This window comes from Neomonachus schauinslandi, chromosome 6, assembly GCF_002201575.2.
Source record: "Neomonachus schauinslandi chromosome 6, ASM220157v2, whole genome shotgun sequence".
In the NCBI taxonomy this organism is placed as follows: domain Eukaryota; kingdom Metazoa; phylum Chordata; class Mammalia; order Carnivora; family Phocidae; genus Neomonachus; species Neomonachus schauinslandi.
Window position 1 is genome coordinate 25,662,588 of NC_058408.1, and position 17,242 is coordinate 25,679,829.

General features: G+C 57.2%; 1 protein-coding gene across 1 annotated transcript; it reads left to right on the forward strand.

Annotated features, from left to right (window-relative positions):
- The first annotated feature begins 13,338 nt into the window (after positions 1-13,338).
- Positions 13,339-15,501, forward strand: LRRN2 (leucine rich repeat neuronal 2). Its single transcript, XM_021686574.1, has one exon. The coding sequence runs from the start codon at positions 13,339-13,341 to the stop codon at positions 15,499-15,501; it is 2,163 nt and encodes a 720-aa protein (XP_021542249.1).
- Positions 15,502-17,242: the final 1,741 nt, after the last annotated feature.

The window sequence follows — 17,242 nt, forward strand, 5'->3', positions numbered from 1 at the left end:
ATCCCCTTCGTGGATATAATATCTCTAACGATGCAGACATCTCACACCTGGGATCTGACTGGGTTTTTAGACCAGGCCAACGAGCTGGCACCATCTGACAGACGGTTCCTGGGCCCCTTCCCAGATTCTTGCCGCCAGCGATGAGCCCTCGTGACATTTGTGTAGCACTGACAGCTCAGGGTGCACCTTTCACACTCATGTATTCATCTCCTCTGTACCATATCTCTGCACAAGAGCCAGAAGGTGCTAGTCTTATCCCTGTTTTTCAGAGGAGAAAACCGAGGCTCCTGGAGGGGAAGCATCTTGCCAAGGCTTGTACAGTTAGTAAATGGAACTGGAATCCAAGTGCCCTGTAGTGTGCTGGGGCTGCCCTCTCAAAGCTCCACAAACTGGGGGCGCTTAAAAATAATAGACATTTATCATCAAAAACTAATGATGTAATGTACGGTGATTAACATAACAATAAAAAATTTTTTAAAAATAATAGACATTTATCATCTCAGTTCTGGAGGCCAGAAGTCTGGAGTCAAGGTGTGGCAGGGCTACGCCCCCTCTGAAGCCCCAGGGGAGACTCCTTGCTCACCTCCTCCTAGCTCCCGGGGCTGGCAGTCGGCCCTTGGTGGTCCTCGGCTCACAGCTGTCAGACTTACATCTCTGTCTCTACCATCACATGGAATTCTCCCTGTGCCTCTTTGCGTCCAAACTCCCCTCTTCTTATAAGGACAACAGTCCCTGGAGGAGGTCCCACCCTAATGCAGTATGAACTCATCTTAACTTGATTACACCTGCAAAGGCCCGATTTCCAGATTAAGGCCACATCCACAGGTACTGGGAGTTAGGACTTAAATATATCTTTTGGGGCTCACAGTTCAACCCATAATGGCCCCTACCCCAAGCCAGTGGCCTTTTACAACATGCTGCTTGCATGCTGTGCCCCATCCCACTCCCCCTCTCTCTTCCCCATGCCACCACGGAGAAGGTTCTCCCCTCTCCTGCAATGCAGAAAGGGGGGCTGGCTGGGGGCACGCTTCGTCTTCTGCTCTTCCCAAAGCATTACAAGCTACTAAGGTAGAATCGTGAAATATAGGTGGGCTTTTCATCTTTTTTATTCCCCAACAGTAAAAATCATTAAGACTTGTTCTTAATTAGTGTAATTTTGAAGCTTCTAAATATTGATTTAACCTACACTCCTTTGTACTTGCCGCAGTCACTGAATTATGCCTGTTATTGATCAGAGACGGAGGCATTTCCATCCTCTGGGCTCTGCGACCCGCGGGGGCCCCCCATCCCCCAGCAGGTGCACTGGGCTCAGAAGGCATGGACGGGCTTGGAGGGGAGAGTGCCTCTGCCGGGTTGGAAAGGGCCTTCCCTTTCCAAGGAAAGGGGGGCTGCTCAGCCCAGGCCAGGGGCCAGTTTCTTTCTCTTGTGTTGGCCCACGCCAAGGGAAGTTGAATAAGAAGTCACTGGAAATCTCCCCCATTGCATTCTGAGTCCTAGGAGAACTGGGCAGTGGGGGATGGAGGAGGAGGATGTGGGGTCAGGGTCTAGAGCACAGGTTTTAGAGCAGGGTTTAGGCTTTGGCACCAGCCAGAACCTCGTCTGAGTCCTCTCTCTACCAGCTGGATGTTCTTGAGCAAGGTCCCTACCCTCTCACATCTGGGAAATAGGGCTCTAACCCCCTCTCATAGCGTGCCTCTGAGCACTCAGCACAGGCTCATGTCAGGCTGCTGGCTGGAGGCCAGGCTCATAATCAGTTTTCAATCAACAGCTGCCGTTAGCAGCATTGCTGTCCCACCGGGAAAATAAGGGCCAGCCTTGGAAGCACAGTGTATCTTCTAGCCCTGGCTCCAGGACTTGTTTGCTGTAGGACCTTGGGCAAGTCATTTAATATCCTTTCCAGTAAAACAGGGTAATGACTCGGGGCGCCTGGGTGGCTCAGTCGGTTAGGCAGCTGACTCTTGATTTCGGCTCAGGTCATGATCTCGGGGTTGTGGGATTGAGCCTGGCGTTGGGCTCCATGCTCAGCAGGGAGTCTGCTTGGGAGTCTCTCTCCCTCTCCTTCGGCCCCTCCGCTGTTCTGGCGCATGCGCGTGCGCTCTCTCTCTTTCAAGTAAATAAATAAAATATTTTTTAAAAATGGGGTAATGACACCTATGACCTCCCAGAGCTTTCGTGAGGATCACATAGGATCACAAACACAGAAGAACTGAAGTTGCAAGGTGCATCCTGTCCTGATAGACTATTATTGATGACAGTGGTAGCCGCTGCCTGGATGCCCCTTTGGCCACACTCTGCATGCAGTATCATGTCCAGACCATTCTGGCTCCAACCGGCTGCTCCAGTCTCTTTGCCACATCACCCACATTCTCGGGCCCTATGGGGGACCACGCAGTTCTTGGAATTCACTTCATCTGCTTTCATTCCAGGACCTTTGCTCCTGGTGTCCCCGATATGCGTAGAATGCCTCCCACCATCTGTGCATCTACTGACCTACTGATGTAGGCAACACTTCCTCTGTGAATTTGCTTTAAAGAACTTTATCGAAATACAACTTGCATACCATCAACTCCACTCACTTCTCTTGTACAATTCATTGACTTTTAGTAAATTTGCCCAGCTTCTCACATGCAGCAGAATCGTGTTCTCTCCTCTAGGCTGTGCCCCTGCTGCCCTCAGTATATACTTCTGTGACCGCTTTTATCAAATGTTAGTAGATCAAGGTGTGTTTTTTTAATCTGTGACTCTCTGCCTGCCCTTCCCATCACCTTGCATCCCTACCCCCTCATAGGGCCAGGATGCAGTCGGGGCTCTATTAATGCTCATTGGGTGAAGCGTTTCCTTGCAGCCGGGACACAAAGGGTGAGGGGGTCTGGGATACCCGAGCCTTCACTGTCAGCATGGTGATGAGAAGCTCATCATCCACGTGGCTGTCACTGAGCGCTCCCAGCTGACACTGTTCCTATTGACGGAGTTCTGATCTCAGCTGGAGGGGCCTTAGAGATGATCTGGCCCGGCGATTCTCAAGCAGGAGCATCTGCCAGAATCACGCAACGGAGGGCTTGTTCAGCCCAGAGCCCACCCTCTGAGCTCCTGATTCTGCAGCCATCCTTGGGCTGGGCTCAAGGACCTGCCTTCCTAGCAGGTTCCCAGGTGACGCTGCCATGGCTGGTCCGGGGACCACAGTTTGAGAGCCGCTGCTCCAGCCCAACCACCTCGTTTCACAGATGAGGAGCCCAGGGCCCAGAGAAGTGAGAGGACATATCCCAGGGTCTGTCCCCAAGCCGAGACTAGAATGCAGCCCAGTCCTCTCCTGTGTCCTCTACCACTGGTTCCCGTGTCCTGACCTCTGCTTCCTGCTCCGGGCCTCAGGGAAGATGGGCCAGGGGCGGAGAAGGCTGGATAGAGCTTCTGAGAAATGCTCTTCCCAGGCCTGACCCAGGCTGCATGGGGAGAGGCCAGCAGCACCGGGAAGGGGACCCTGAGGAGGTGCTGAGGACAGACAGGCCATCGTCACTGCCAGGGCCTCAGCCGCAGCCATTTATCCTGCAGGCTGCCCCGCGCCGGGACCGAGGCTCCTTCCACTGCGTGATTGATCTCCGAGCTTCATCTGGCAAACCTGCTGATGAGACGAGTCTCTTTGTCTCTCCGCCTCATCAATTTTCATTCTGATTTCATCTTCCTTTTCCGTTAGAAGAGGTTTGGCCTTTCTCCTTTCTCCTTGTTTAACTGGTCTGCTCCCCATTCATTCTGCCTCCCTTTCTCCTCCCTTTCTCCAGGCCCCAAACCCTGCCCCCCCCCCGCCCCGGGCATCTCCCCTGACCCCCAGTGTGCCCTGGCGTCCCTCCCTCCACCCCCAACACTGTGGAGAGAGAAACCTCCTCGTCTACCTCCCCATTCACCTCGGACAGCGCTGATTCCCTGTGTTCTTTCTGGGGCCACAGAGCTGTGCCGGGACAGCTCACAGTCTGAGAGGAGGTGTGGGCTCTCAGAGGAGGGGGGAAGGAGCAAGGGATTGATGAATTTGTAGGAGAGGCCACGGTCAGGGAAGACTTCAGGGATAGGAAGGAAGTCCTGAGATACACAGGTGAGGAAGGGGCCTTTTGGGTAAGGACCCTGCTTGTGCAAAGGCTCAGGGGCAGGAGAGAGCATGGCTTGCATCTCTCCGAAATCTACCCCCAAACACACCCCTTCCCCCTGCCCTTGCACCTAGCTTCCAGGGATCTACTGTGTTTGAAGAGACATTCTGGGGCCCTGGCTGCGGGGGAGGGGAGCCTTTCCAGACGATGCAGGAACTGCCCAGCACCCCCACTTGATTGTAGGAGGGCCACAGAGAGTGACAGGGAGGGAGGCCGGAGAGGCTCACGGGTCAGCAGCTGGGCTTGGGAGCATCCACAGCCAGTGTGGAATGACCATGGGCTGTTGGCAGGCTGGGACATCTAGAACTCGGCTACTAGGAGGGGCCCTCTCCCAGCTGCCAGAGAGCATCTGGGGGGAACAGAGCCACTGCTCACCTAAGCCAGGAGGAGCCTCGTTGTTTATTGGGTGAGATTTGTGTCGGACATCAGTGACCTATAAATGAGCTGGGTCCCAGAGCTGTCCTGGAGACTAGAAACAGGACCCCACTTGGAGGTCCCAGGGAGGGCAGCCAGCTGCACAGGGAAGGAGTGGCAGCCTGCGGTGGAAGAGTCCCTAGGAGAGGGTGCCTGCCTTAGAGGCCACACGACCATGGACGGGCCAGTCTGGTGCTGGCTTGCTGCAGAGATGGTCTAGAAGCCAGGGGCTGGGCCTCAGACAAACTGAGGTGGATAAAACAAGAAGAGGGCGCTACTGAACACCAGGCACTTTACAGACATCATCTCTCTCAGGCTCCCCCATGAGGTAGGCTCTCTCCCCATGCCCAGAGGAAGAACCCAAGTGAGGATGCTCAAGGTCACACAGCCACACTAGGATTCAGGCGCAGAGCTGCTTCTAGAGCCCACCCCTGAACCACTAACCTACGCTCTCAGAGGGCTTGGTGGAGTCCACAGGATTTCTGGAGGGGGAGCCTGGGAGAGCTCTAGAAGGGCAAGGATCATCGTAGGATCATGTCGAATCCAGAGGCAGAGAAGCCTGAGTCAGAGAGAAGTGCCTTCTCCACCGGAGGGAAGGCGCAAGCCCGGGCCAGGGGAGCCAGGTGCATGCCTAAGGATACAGACCCCCAGGAGCAGTGTGTGTCTCCTTCCAGGTGCCAAGAAAGGACGCAGAAGGGCCTGAGCGCAGACTCTGACTGGCCTGGTCTCCAGGAGCACTGGCGCAAGCAGCCCCCCTCTCTCCCTGCTCTGCCTCAGCTGCCCTCCCTCTTGCTGTCCTGCAGATGGTCCCCGAGCTCCTACTGTGTGCCAGACTTGGGAGCAGGGCCTCACAGTCTAGGGGGAGAGACAGACTGAAAGGAACCAGCGGTTCATGATGGAGGGATGCTGGGGTGTTGTGGGAGCCGGGAGAGGGGTCAAGGGGTCAGGGCAGGCATCCTGCAGGTGGGCAGATGATCAGCAGAACCTGGCAGGACAGGGCGACGGCAGACTCAGCCTGCACCGCTCCCTGCTCCCCTGCAGCCTTGTGCAGAGCAGTGCAGCCAGAGGGCAATGGCCCTGCGCTCCCTCCTGGCACCCTCCACTGCTCATTAAGAAAGAAAGAGTCAGGCTCCCTTCCAGACACCAGAATTCTAGCATCCTCTGCCCAGGCCAGCCAGGAGACAGGGAATGGAGAGACTTCGATTCAGGACAAGGCCCTGTCCTCCAGGGCCAGGGAGGGGTTTTTCCTGGAACGCTGACTCCTCCCACTGCAGAGGAAAGGGGGCAGGGGTGGAGGAGGGAGCCCTGCATCCTTTCCCCAGGGGATGCCCTCCCGCTTCCCTCCCTATTCTCCTCCAGCCACCCCCCCCCACACCTACTCTCAGAAATCAGCTTCTGGCACCAGAGCCAAGGAAATAGAAAGGGCTGGCAATGACACCCTGGATTCCAGTCTGGGCTTCCCACATGCCAGCTGCGGGCCTTGGTCTGACCCCACAGCTCCACTGAGCTTGAGCTTCCCGCTTTGTCAAGGACCCACCTCTCAGGTGGTTGGGAGCCACCAGAAATCCTGGCACAGAGCAGGCGCTCAGGAATGTCATAGCCTTCTTCCGAGACTCTGCTTTATGTCATCCTTCCAGTAGCATCAACCAGAGCGGAAGGGACTCACCTTACTCAGGAGAGATGCTTGGTAGAATAATGGTTTTCAAGCTTTTATCACAGTGACCCAAGGGCAAAAAAAATGCATGGTTTTGCATCATGTTCCTGACTGTGCACAAGTGTGTATGTGTGCATGTAAAATAGAGAGCTAAAACTTCTCAAAACAGTGCTTAGTGTAGCTGCATTCAATGATATTTTCTATAGTGTTTCATTTTTTTTTAAATGCAGATTGTGACTCACTTTAAATTGTTTTCATGACCCACTACGTGGGTTGAGATAACAGTGCACACAGTAGAACACCTCCAACCCCTACAGGGAAAGTGTGCCCTGCATGGGGCTCTGAGGACACATGAAGCAAAAACAAAGCACCCTTTCCTCCATGAGCTCACAGCCTGGTTGGGAAGACAGACTCACGGACTGACCATGAGGAAGGTGCTATTCGGGAGGAGGTCTGTTCGAAGAGTCTTGGAGACTGCGATGCGGTGGGAGAGACCACCCTTCTCGGAGGGAGTCAAACCTGTAGAAAGTGTCACAGAGGAGGTGGCATAGGGGATGGGCTTTTATGGCTGAAGAGGACCTGACAGTTGGAGTTGGAGAAGGGCTTCACGGAGTGAGGGGCCCCAGGTGTGGAAGGAAATAGCAAGTCCAGTTTCGCGGGAGCATGGGGTGTCTGGGAATGGGATGACCGCAGAGAGGTGAGCGGGAGGCCCCCGAAGAGGCTGATGTAAGGGTCACGACAAGAAATGAGAGGGGAAAGTAAGTGCAAGCACTGTGGTGGGTGTGGGGAGGTGGGAGAGGGACAGGTCAAGGTGGTGGAGATGTCGGGTCTTGGAGACTGCTGGACGGCAGTGCTGCTGATGGACAGACGTGGGAGGGCAGAAGCAAGAGCAGGTGTGGTGGGAGATGTGGGATGTTGGATGTGGGACAAGTCGAGTGGAAGAGCCTCTGACACAGCCGGGTGGAGAGGGCCGGGGACAGTTAGCAGCGAGTCTGGGCCGCTCCTCCCTGGCCACCCCCACATTTTTCCTCGTGCCTGGTGCCCCATTCTCTGTAATGAGAAGACCTGGGGGGTTGGCGGTGGAAAGGAAGCATCAGTGCCACCCCAGGAGGTGGCCAGGACCCCGCAGGGCTTTGGGGAAGGGAGACTGGAGGAGAGACACAGGGCGGCCAGGGGTGCGTGGGGCAGGAGGCCATTCTGCCATCTTTCTGCCCCGGGCACATGGCACTCACAGGCCCGGCCATGAGGACTCAACCAGAGCAGGGGCCTAAGGTGTAGAGCAATTTCCAGATTTGGGAATTGTAGAACAGGAAAGGGGAATAAGAGGAAACAGCCTCCCTGCCCTCCTGGAGATGGCTGATTAAGTGTAAGACCCTGCCACCGCATCGGGCTCTGTGCTGGACATGGAGCCTGCTTGGGATTCTCTCTCTCCCTCTCCCTCTGCCCCTCCCCTGCTCATTCGCATGCACACTCTACGTGCTCTCTCTTAAAAAAAAAAAAAAGAATAGTGTGAGGCCCTGAGAAGTGTAGCCCACTTTGAAGCAGGAAGATGATGTAAGGGAATTTCAAGTCTGAAGTTCTGGAGTTCCCTAAAGCCAGAGTCCACCATTTCCAAAGACCCCGGTCCCAGGTTGTGATGGAAAATGAAGGGGAATTCTGGGTTTAAGAGATGAAACTGATGGATGGTGATGGAAGTCAGGACAATGGGTAAGTGCAGGTGGGGGCTGGATATTGACTGGGAGGGCCCCCTGGGATCCTTCTGGAGTGCTGGAAATCTTTACATCTTGTTCTGATTGGTGGCTGTCCGGGTACCTACTAATGGGGAAATTCATGGAGCCGCCCATTTGGGACGAGTGCCATGGAAGCGCTCTCCTGTACATGTGTTACAGTTCAAAATATTTTTTTAAGTTTATCACAAAAGGTGAGAGCTGAGAAGTAGGTGGTAAGATGGAATGAGAGGCAGCTGTGAGGGGGGCGAATGAAGGGAACGAACAGCACTTCGTACACCTGACCTCCTGCACGCCCCCCAGCGGTGGTTCTGGGAGGAGGGTAATACCCCCTTTCCAGCTCAGGCCTCTGAGGCTCAGAAGGTTGCCTGCTTGGCCCAAGGTCACACTGTAAGCGGCAGAGCCAGGCTCCTTCCGCTCCACCGCTCCTCCTTTGCATAAGTAATTTATGGAACTCAGACTCTGCAAGGCTAGATAAACGCTCAGTCCTCCTCGGCTCTGAGGTCCTGCTTGTCTGTGATTCAGTGAGAGGTGGGAGTGAGGAGCCCGGCTCACCTCCCAGGACGAGCAGGAGGCCAGGTGCGCAGATGGAGGGCTGGCCTCCCTCCCCCTGCGCCCCTCCCACCGCTTATCTGCTGGTGAGGAGGCCGGAGTTTATCAACGCTACACTCAGTCATGCTGCCCATCTGTCTCCGCAGCTCAGGGGGACCTGGCACCGAAGCGGCGAAGGCCAGGCCATCGACCACCACCACCGCTCCTCTCTCCGGACCCTTGGCTCTGGCTCTGGGAGGCTGGGTGGAGGCTGCCTGGAAGGGGAGAGAAGGGAGGGGAGGGGAGGGAGAGACTCCGCATCCACCAAACCACCTGGAGGAGCGCACTGTCACGACCCGCAGGAGCGGAGGGACTGAGCCGGGGACGGGGCGGGGCGGGACTCAGCCGGGGGGCGGGGCGGGGCGGGACTCAGCCGGGGGAGGGGGCCGAGGGAGGGGGCCGGGGGGGCGGGGCGGGAGAAGGAGCCGCCTTTGACAACAGCTTCTCCCAAACACTTCATTCAGAGCTTTGCCAAGGGTCTGAATTTAATAGGGAGTGTAAGGGACCATTCCACACTTAATGCTAAATCCAGAGCAGCTGCCTGGAAGAGGTGGGTCCCACGTAGCTTGCAGAGCCAGCTCTTGCAAAAGAAACTTTGCACCTGGAGTGGACAGCCCTGCTTCCCTGACTGTGGCTCCAGGGCTTTCAGTCTCCCATCACTGAAGGCCGAGGCTGGCCAAGAGCCCCCAGCCCCCAATCAGAAGGCAGGCTGAGGTCCGTGTGCAGCCTGCCGGCTGTTTGTCCCTGTGGTGCCAGGGCCAGCCACACTCACACAGGGACAGTGTCTTCCCTGTGCTGTCCAAGTTGGGGGGGTGTGGTGTCACTCTAGCCCGAAATCAAGGAGGGGTGGCTGTGGGGGAAGAGGAGCTGAGGACCCAGGCCAGCTCTTAGGCAGGCACTCCAGGTCGGCCTGGTGCTGTGCTCCTTTAAGGCAGACTTGGATCCACCAGGCAGCAAGCCTTGGCTGGGCTGGTGGCTCAGGTTCTGGAGTCCAAGACCTAGGTTCGAATTCTAACCCCGCCACATGGAAGCTGTGTAACCTCTGAAAAGTCACGTGAGCCCTCCAAGCCTCAGGTGCTTTCGCTGCAGGACCAGACTGAATAATCCCTTCTCTGCCTACACACGGGGTTGATGGGAGGGTCATCTGTTTCACTGCTGGTGTCCTTTACCAGTACCCTCTTCGTGCCCAGCCCTGCACTCCGAGCTTTGGGTGCACAAAAAGCGTGTAAGACATGGCCCCTGCCTCAAGGAGCTTGAAATCCAGTTGGGGAAAGTGTCCACACAATCATCTGAACTCCTGCTCACCCCGGAGATTATAGATACAAGACAATCAGCTTTCTCTGCAGCTCCCGGCAGAGATCGCTAATCAGCCTGCATGAGTGGGCATGAGTGGGCATGTGCAAGATGGCCTGAACCCGTGTTGGCAGGTGAGTGGGCAGCTCAGTGCTCCTCCCTGGAGGGGGGCTGTGTGCTCAGCAGTGAGGGGGAGGACTTGTCTGGGCCTTTGCCAAGCATTGGGATCAGGGGTGCAGCCAAACGTGTCATCCAGCCCCTACCTCTCTCTGGGTGCCAAACGCCAGCCCTGGGCTCCTGGCTGAGGAGCAGGCACTCTGCCTCACCCACCTGCCCAGCCAGAGGGGGTGAGGAGGAGGGTGCTGCCTGGGGTAGAGGGAAAGGCGAGTCTCAGGAGGTTTTTAATTAAGTTTTAAGTGGTTCCTTCATCCCCTGTACACGGCTGAGCATCTGTAGGACAAAGGTGTCAGAACAAAGGTGTTGGAGGAGAGACACCTGTGTCTCAGTCAGCGGCCAAAGCCAGGAGGATGCTCCACTAGGCCCAGTTGCCCTTCAGAACTGTCTTGGGCTCTTCTTATCATTTTGCATTTTTCAGTCCTGCCAGAGGGTCACTCCATAAAGGTGTGACATTTTATTTATCTCTGCTCATTGTTTCCCCATGCCACCTGGCGGCCATGCTGGGCCACAGTGGGCAAGCTCTGTAGGGGCTTATTGAGCAACAGGATCTGTTGCCCCTAAGAAGTCCTGTAGCTGCAGAGTCTCCCAACCCTGAGGATGACCGGAGCTGGACGAGAACTCACATTTATTGAGCTCTTTCTTTGTGTGCCACACTCAGCTCCCTTAATCCTAATGACAACCTCACTTTAGACATAAGGAGCAGATGCTCTGAGAAGTCAGTATCTTTTCCCAGTGTGCTCTGGTAGGAAGGGGTAAGTAATAGTAAGATCTTTTTGCAGGTGGGTTCTGCTCCCTCATGCCAGGTCTAGGCAGGAGGCAGGGGCCTCTGGTATGTAAGCGCCGGCCTAGGTCCAGCCCCATGACAGGGCCATCCTGGGGCTCAGCTGGTTCCTGCTGCCTCTCCATCCACACAGTAGACTACAGAATCCCCCACCCTCTTCCTGCCCGCCACTCCCTGGCTTGGGTGGCCAAGTTCCCTGGGCTCCCCTCCGCACGTGTATGTGGGCATGTGTCCGTGCGTACATGTGTGTTTGTTTGCTCTGAGTTGTACGTGTCAGGGCACACACACCCCCACACAAAACCTCTGTGCATTTTAAGTCACGGTTGTTTTCCCACCTTCAGAAATAGCTGCAGAGGAAGGTGGGAAGTAGTCAAATGTAAACAGGCGTACTGCTCTCCTGCTCAAGGGAAGGTATCCCTCCTCCGACTGCTCCCCTCCCCAGCCCCAGCATCCGGGAAGCGGAGTGAGATGGGCACAGAGCCCCTCTGGGCAGCTGAGAGGACCCTGCCTAGAGGGTGGTAGTAGACGTCACCCCAGGGGACAAGAATGGGCACTCAGCCTCCTGCAGCCATAGCCAGGCCTGGGGACGAAGAAGGATGGTGTAAGTGGCCCAACCTCTGGACTTGGGTGGATTCCCGTCTCCTGCCGCTTACCGGCTATGTGTCTTGAGCCAAGTTCTTTAACCTCTAATGAACCTCAATTTCTTTATCTGCAAACTAGGGGTATTAATGCTTATCTTGTCGACTCGTTATGACGTTTTAACGGTTAAATGAAATAAGATATTCAGAGTCTTGGAAGGGTCCAGGCAGATCTCAGCTGCCCAGTAAGTGCTGGGGTGCTTCCCTGATACCCGCATTTGGACGACTACCCGAATGGGACCTCTGCTCAGGAGGGGACTGGGCCCAGCAAGGCCCCCTGGTTTTTCTCCCATGTTGGTTGTAGGCCAAGGCTGGACTTGGCTCCAGGATGACGCAGCCTGGCCTTGGGATCTGTGGGAGAGCCTGGATTAGCCATACCTGGGAGGTGGGAAAGAACAGCGGCTTCGATTCTACACTGGGGGTGGGGAGACCCTCCTGAGGGGATGGGGCCCTGGAGCCACAGAGATTGATTCATACAGTAAACATTCACTGGGCACCTGCTGTGTGCTCCAAACACAGTGATGACCAAGACAGGTTCCCAGCTGGGGAGCCATTTCCATGAGATGTGGTCCGGGTTAGGACAGAGGGGAGCATGGGGCACTCTAAGAGCATAAGGCGGGCCCCTTAGGCCAGCCCGGGGTGGGGAGGTTTGGGAGAAGCTTCTGTAGGAGGTGACTGACCTTGAGTTGAGGCTCAAAGGACAAGTAGGCCTTGTCTAGGAGACAGTGAAAAGGAGACATGGGAAGGGGGGCGTGTCAGGGTAACTTCAGCTCAAGAGTGTTGTGCACAGTGGGTAAGCGGGAGAGCCCAGGCCCAGGCTTCTTAACCCCACCTCCTCCTTCCAGGGAGCTCAGCCAGGCTGTTGGGCAGGGAGAGTGGGGAAAACCAAAGCCATACATGAGGAGAGCCCAAGCAGACCCCAGGCAGGACCAGCCACGTCCCCAGCCAGTCTGGGTGTGGGCTCAGGGACCACTGCCTTTCCACTTCCAGAGTCCTGAGAGCCCACCCTGGGATTTAAAATCTGTACTGTTTCCACCACCCCCTACCCACACTGCTCAGGGGGATGCCTGGAAACTCTCACTTTATTTTCCATTTACCCAGTGAGCCAAGGAGGGAGGCAGGGAGATGTGAGAAAGGTAGGAGAATCCATTCCACGTGTCTCGGCTCAGAAGGACTGTGGAGATGACAAGAACTCCAGCATCCCCTCTCCTCTGCAGACACGCACGCACACACACCCCTTCCTGAGTTATCCTGGAAGCTTCCTGGTTCAATCTTTCCCTCCTTCCATGAAGACTCACTCCCCCAGCAGATAATAGAAAAGGACACTGAAGCTTAAGAGTGGGACACCTTGGGGCACCTGGGTGGCTCAGTCATTAGGTGTCTGCCTTCGGCTCAGGTCATGATCCCAGGGTCCTGGGATGGAGCCCCGCATCGGGCTCCCTCTGCCTGCTGCTGCACCTGCTTGTCCTCTCTCTCTCTCTTCTCTCTTCTCTCTCTCTCTCTCTGACAAATAAATCAATTTAAAAAAATAAAATAAAGCCTGAGGGCTGTAGGACAGAACCCAGGAGCCCTGGCTGTGGCCCAGTCCATCTCTCTCAGCTCCTTTGCCCTCTGCAAACAGGGGTGACACGGGCAGAGGGAATGGATTCTGCTTCTCTGCCACCTCCTTACTCTGCATCCTCTTCTTCCAGGGCTGCCCTGATGGGGTGTGGTAATGAATGAGCCGGCCCAGCCCCAGCGGACAAGGATGGAGAGCCACACCCAGAAGGGTAAGAAGCGATGCCCACCCATCCCCACGTAGAATGACTGTCCTGGGAGGGTGGATCCCCAGGCCCTGGCAGGGCTGCTGACCCTCAGCCTGCAAACTGCTAAGAGTGGAGGACTCCAGACTCTTCTTGTGGATGGTCCCCTACCCTGCTGCTCCATCATGAGGCTCCTTGTGGCCCCCCTCTTACTGGCCTGGGTGGCTGGTGCCACTGCCGCCGTGCCCGTGGTACCCTGGCGCGTGCCCTGCCCCCCTCAGTGTGCCTGCCAGATCCGGCCCTGGTATACACCGCGATCGTCCTACCGGGAGGCCACCACCGTGGACTGCAACGACCTGCTCCTGACAGCCGTGCCCCCCGGGCTGCCCGCGGGCACACAGACCCTGCTCCTTCAGAGCAACGGCATCGTCCGTGTGGACCGGAGTGAGCTCAACCACCTGGCCAATCTCACGGAGCTGGACCTGTCCCAGAACAGATTTTCGGACGCTCGAGACTGTGACTTCCGTGCCCTGCCCCAGCTGCTGAGCCTGCACCTGGAGGAGAACCAGCTGACCCGGCTGGAGGACCACAGCTTTGCAGGGCTGACCAGCCTGCAGGAACTCTATCTCAACCACAACCGGCTCTACCGCATCGCCCCCGGGGCCTTCGCTGGCCTCGGCAACCTGCTGCGGCTGCACCTCAACTCCAACCTGCTGCGGGCCATCGACAGCCGCTGGTTTGAGATGCTGCCCAACCTAGAGATCCTCATGATCGGTGGCAACAAGGTAGATGCCATCCTGGACATGAACTTCCGGCCTCTGGCCAATTTGCGCAGCCTGGTGCTAGCAGGCATGAACCTTCGGGAGATCTCCGACTACTCCCTGGAGGGCTTGCAAAGCCTGGAGAGCCTCTCCTTCTATGACAACCAGCTGGCCCGGGTGCCCAGGCGGGCCCTGGAGCAGGTGCCCGGGCTCAAGTTCCTAGACCTGAACAAGAACCCGCTCCAGCGGGTGGGGCCCGGGGACTTTGCCAACATGCTGCACCTCAAGGAGCTGGGGCTGAACAACATGGAGGAGCTGGTTTCCATCGACAAGTTCGCCCTGGTCAACCTCCCCGAGCTGACCAAGCTGGACATCACCAACAACCCCCGGCTGTCCTTCATCCACCCCCGCGCCTTCCACCACCTGCCCCAGATGGAGACCCTCATGCTCAACAACAATGCTCTCAGTGCCTTGCACCAGCAGACGGTGGAGTCCCTGCCCAACCTGCAGGAGGTGGGTCTCCACGGCAACCCCATCCGCTGTGATTGCGTCATCCGCTGGGCCAATGCCACGAGCACCCGTGTCCGCTTCATCGAGCCACAGTCCACCCTGTGTGCCGAGCCGCCAGACCTCCAGCGCCGCCCAGTCCGCGAGGTACCCTTCCGGGAGATGACGGACCACTGCCTGCCCCTCATCTCCCCCCGCAGCTTCCCCCCCAGCCTCCAGGTGGCCAGTGGCGAGAGCCTGGTGCTACACTGCCGGGCCCTGGCCGACCCGGAACCCGAGATCTACTGGGTCACTCCAGCCGGGGTTCGACTAACGGCTGCCCGTGCTGGCAGGAAGTACCGGGTGTACCCCGAGGGGACCCTCGAGCTGCGGAGGGTGACGGCGGAAGAGGCGGGGCTGTACACCTGTGTGGCCCAGAACCTGGTGGGGGCTGACAGTAAGACGGTCAGTGTGGTGGTTGGCCGGGCTCCCCTGCAGCCAGGCCGGGACAAGGGACGGGGGCTGGAGCTCCGGGTGCAGGAGACCCACCCTTATCACATCCTACTGTCTTGGGTCCCCCCACCCAACACAGTCTCTACCAACCTCACCTGGTCCAGCGCCTCTTCCCTCCGGGGCCAGGGCGCCCCTGCTCTGGCCCGCCTGCCGAGGGGCACCCACAGCTACAACATCACCCGCCTCCTTCAGGCCACGGAGTACTGGGCCTGCCTGCAAGTGGCCTTTGCTGATGCCCACACCCAGTTGGCATGCGTATGGACCAGGACTAAGGAGGCCACTCCTTGCCACAGAGCCTTAGGGGACCGGCCCGGGCTCATAGCCATGCTGGCCCTCGCTGTCCTCTTGCTGGCAGCCGGGCTAGCCGCCCACCTTGGCACTGCTCAGCCCAGGCAGGGCGTGGGTGGGCGGCCTCTCCTTCCAGCCTGGGCTTTCTGGGGCTGGAGTGCCCCCGCGGTCCGAGTGGTGTCCGCGCCCCTCATCCTGGCCTGGAATCCAGGAAGGAAGCTGTCCAGGTCTTCAGAAGCAGAAACACTGTCCCCACCATTGCTGCAAAATTCTCGAAGCTCAGCCTGCTCTCCGCAGTAGACACGTAACTAGGACTCCTTTTGACCAAAAGGGAGGCAGTCTGGGCCAGATGCCCTGCCCGGAAAGTGACAGGGACCCGCGTGCTTGAGGCCTGGCAGCCAGACCAAGACAGACGGGGCTTTGCAGCGCCAGGGGCGGCTCCCGCCGCCTCCACGAAGTCCCCGTTACCTTCTGGGGGCCTGTCTGCTGACATTCTGAGGAGCATCTCCGAGGAACAGGAAGGACTCTGGCTAGAGCCTCCCATCTCCCTAGTTGTCTGTGTGCCCAGAGGCTCCTGGGCCTCTGCTTGGATGTCCCCTGCCTGTGTCCCCAGGCCCTTGGCCCACAGGATGCGCCCCCCTCCTCTTCTCTTTCTTTGTACAGTCTCAGTTGCTTGCTCTTTCCCCTCCTGGGCAAGGGCTGAGGGAGGCCTCTCCTCCCCACCTTGGGGGACCGCTCCCACAGTGGGTCCCCGGCTGGATCTGGAAGACATTTGGGGAGGGGGATGCCCAGGAACGCCTCATCTTGGCAAGCCCGGGTTGGCACTGCGAGGTTGACTTTCTATAGGCAATTTTGTACCTTTGTGGAGAAATGTGTCACCTCCCCCCAACCCAGTTCACTCTTTTCTCCTGTTTTGTAAAAAATAAAAATAAATAAGAATAACAATAATAAGGGGGGAAAGGAAACAAAAGGAAGCTCATCTTTGACTACTAAGCGTACCTGCACCTGTAAAGCCCTCTGCTCTGGAATCTCTGCGAGCCCAGGGGCTGGCAGGGGGAGGGGCTGGGACAGGAGGGGAGAGGGAGATGGTGACAGAGGGCACAGGTTCCCTGGAGGGCTGAGTCCAGGCCTGCTCCCCAGAGCCCCTGTGACTGTGAACGGGAGAGCTGGGGGCAGAAGGGCAGAGAGCAGGAGAAGCTGACGGGAAAGGGAGGAGAAGGTGCGAGAAGAAAACGGAGAAAAGCTCAGAGAGATGGAGAGAGTGGAAATTTCCATCACCAAACGTTGTCACCCCTTCTCTTTCCCTGATAAGCAATTAACATGCCAGTGCCTGGGAAGCACTTCCCGGCCTATTTCTAATTAAACAAACCCAAGAGGCAGAGTCATGCAGAGAATTGCAAATCATCAAGACAGCAAGAACTTTGGCTCACTGGGGCAGGAGGGGGTGTGGGGTGATAGAGGATTTGGGGAGGGGAGGACTGTGGGAGAAAGAAATTGCTGCATTGATCTTTCCGGTCCATTTCGGTATCATTCGCAATGAGCCTGGTTTGCTAAGACAGATTGACTTCTTAGGACCAAATGTGAAGAGGAGCATCTGTCCGAAAGGCCATAGACCCCGGGGCGGGGGGGGAGGGGGGGGGCTGCTGTGGCCGGTCAAGGGGGCCGCAGCTCCAGAGCAGAGGCCACTGGGCCACAGCTCTTGTTTCTGGAAGGGGCTAGGAAAGCCACGGGTCTCCTGAGACCGAAGAAGCAACAAGTGAGGCTGAGCACCCCTGCGCTCCAGACACAGAGGGCAGCTCCAAGCCACTGCACCACGGAGATGGCAAATGCATGCGCAGGTGGACACGGAGTGTCGGCCCCACGGAACCTAGAAAGAGGACACTCGCCCCAAGCCCGCCGGCAGGGCTCCCCTCTGCAGCCCTTGGTGGCAGCTGGTCTAGAGGCCTTCTTTCTGTCAGGCAGAGGGCGCCCGCATCGGCCTGCATCACAAGCACCTGAGGGCTTGCAGAACACAGGGGGCTGGGCCCACCGCCAGTTTGGG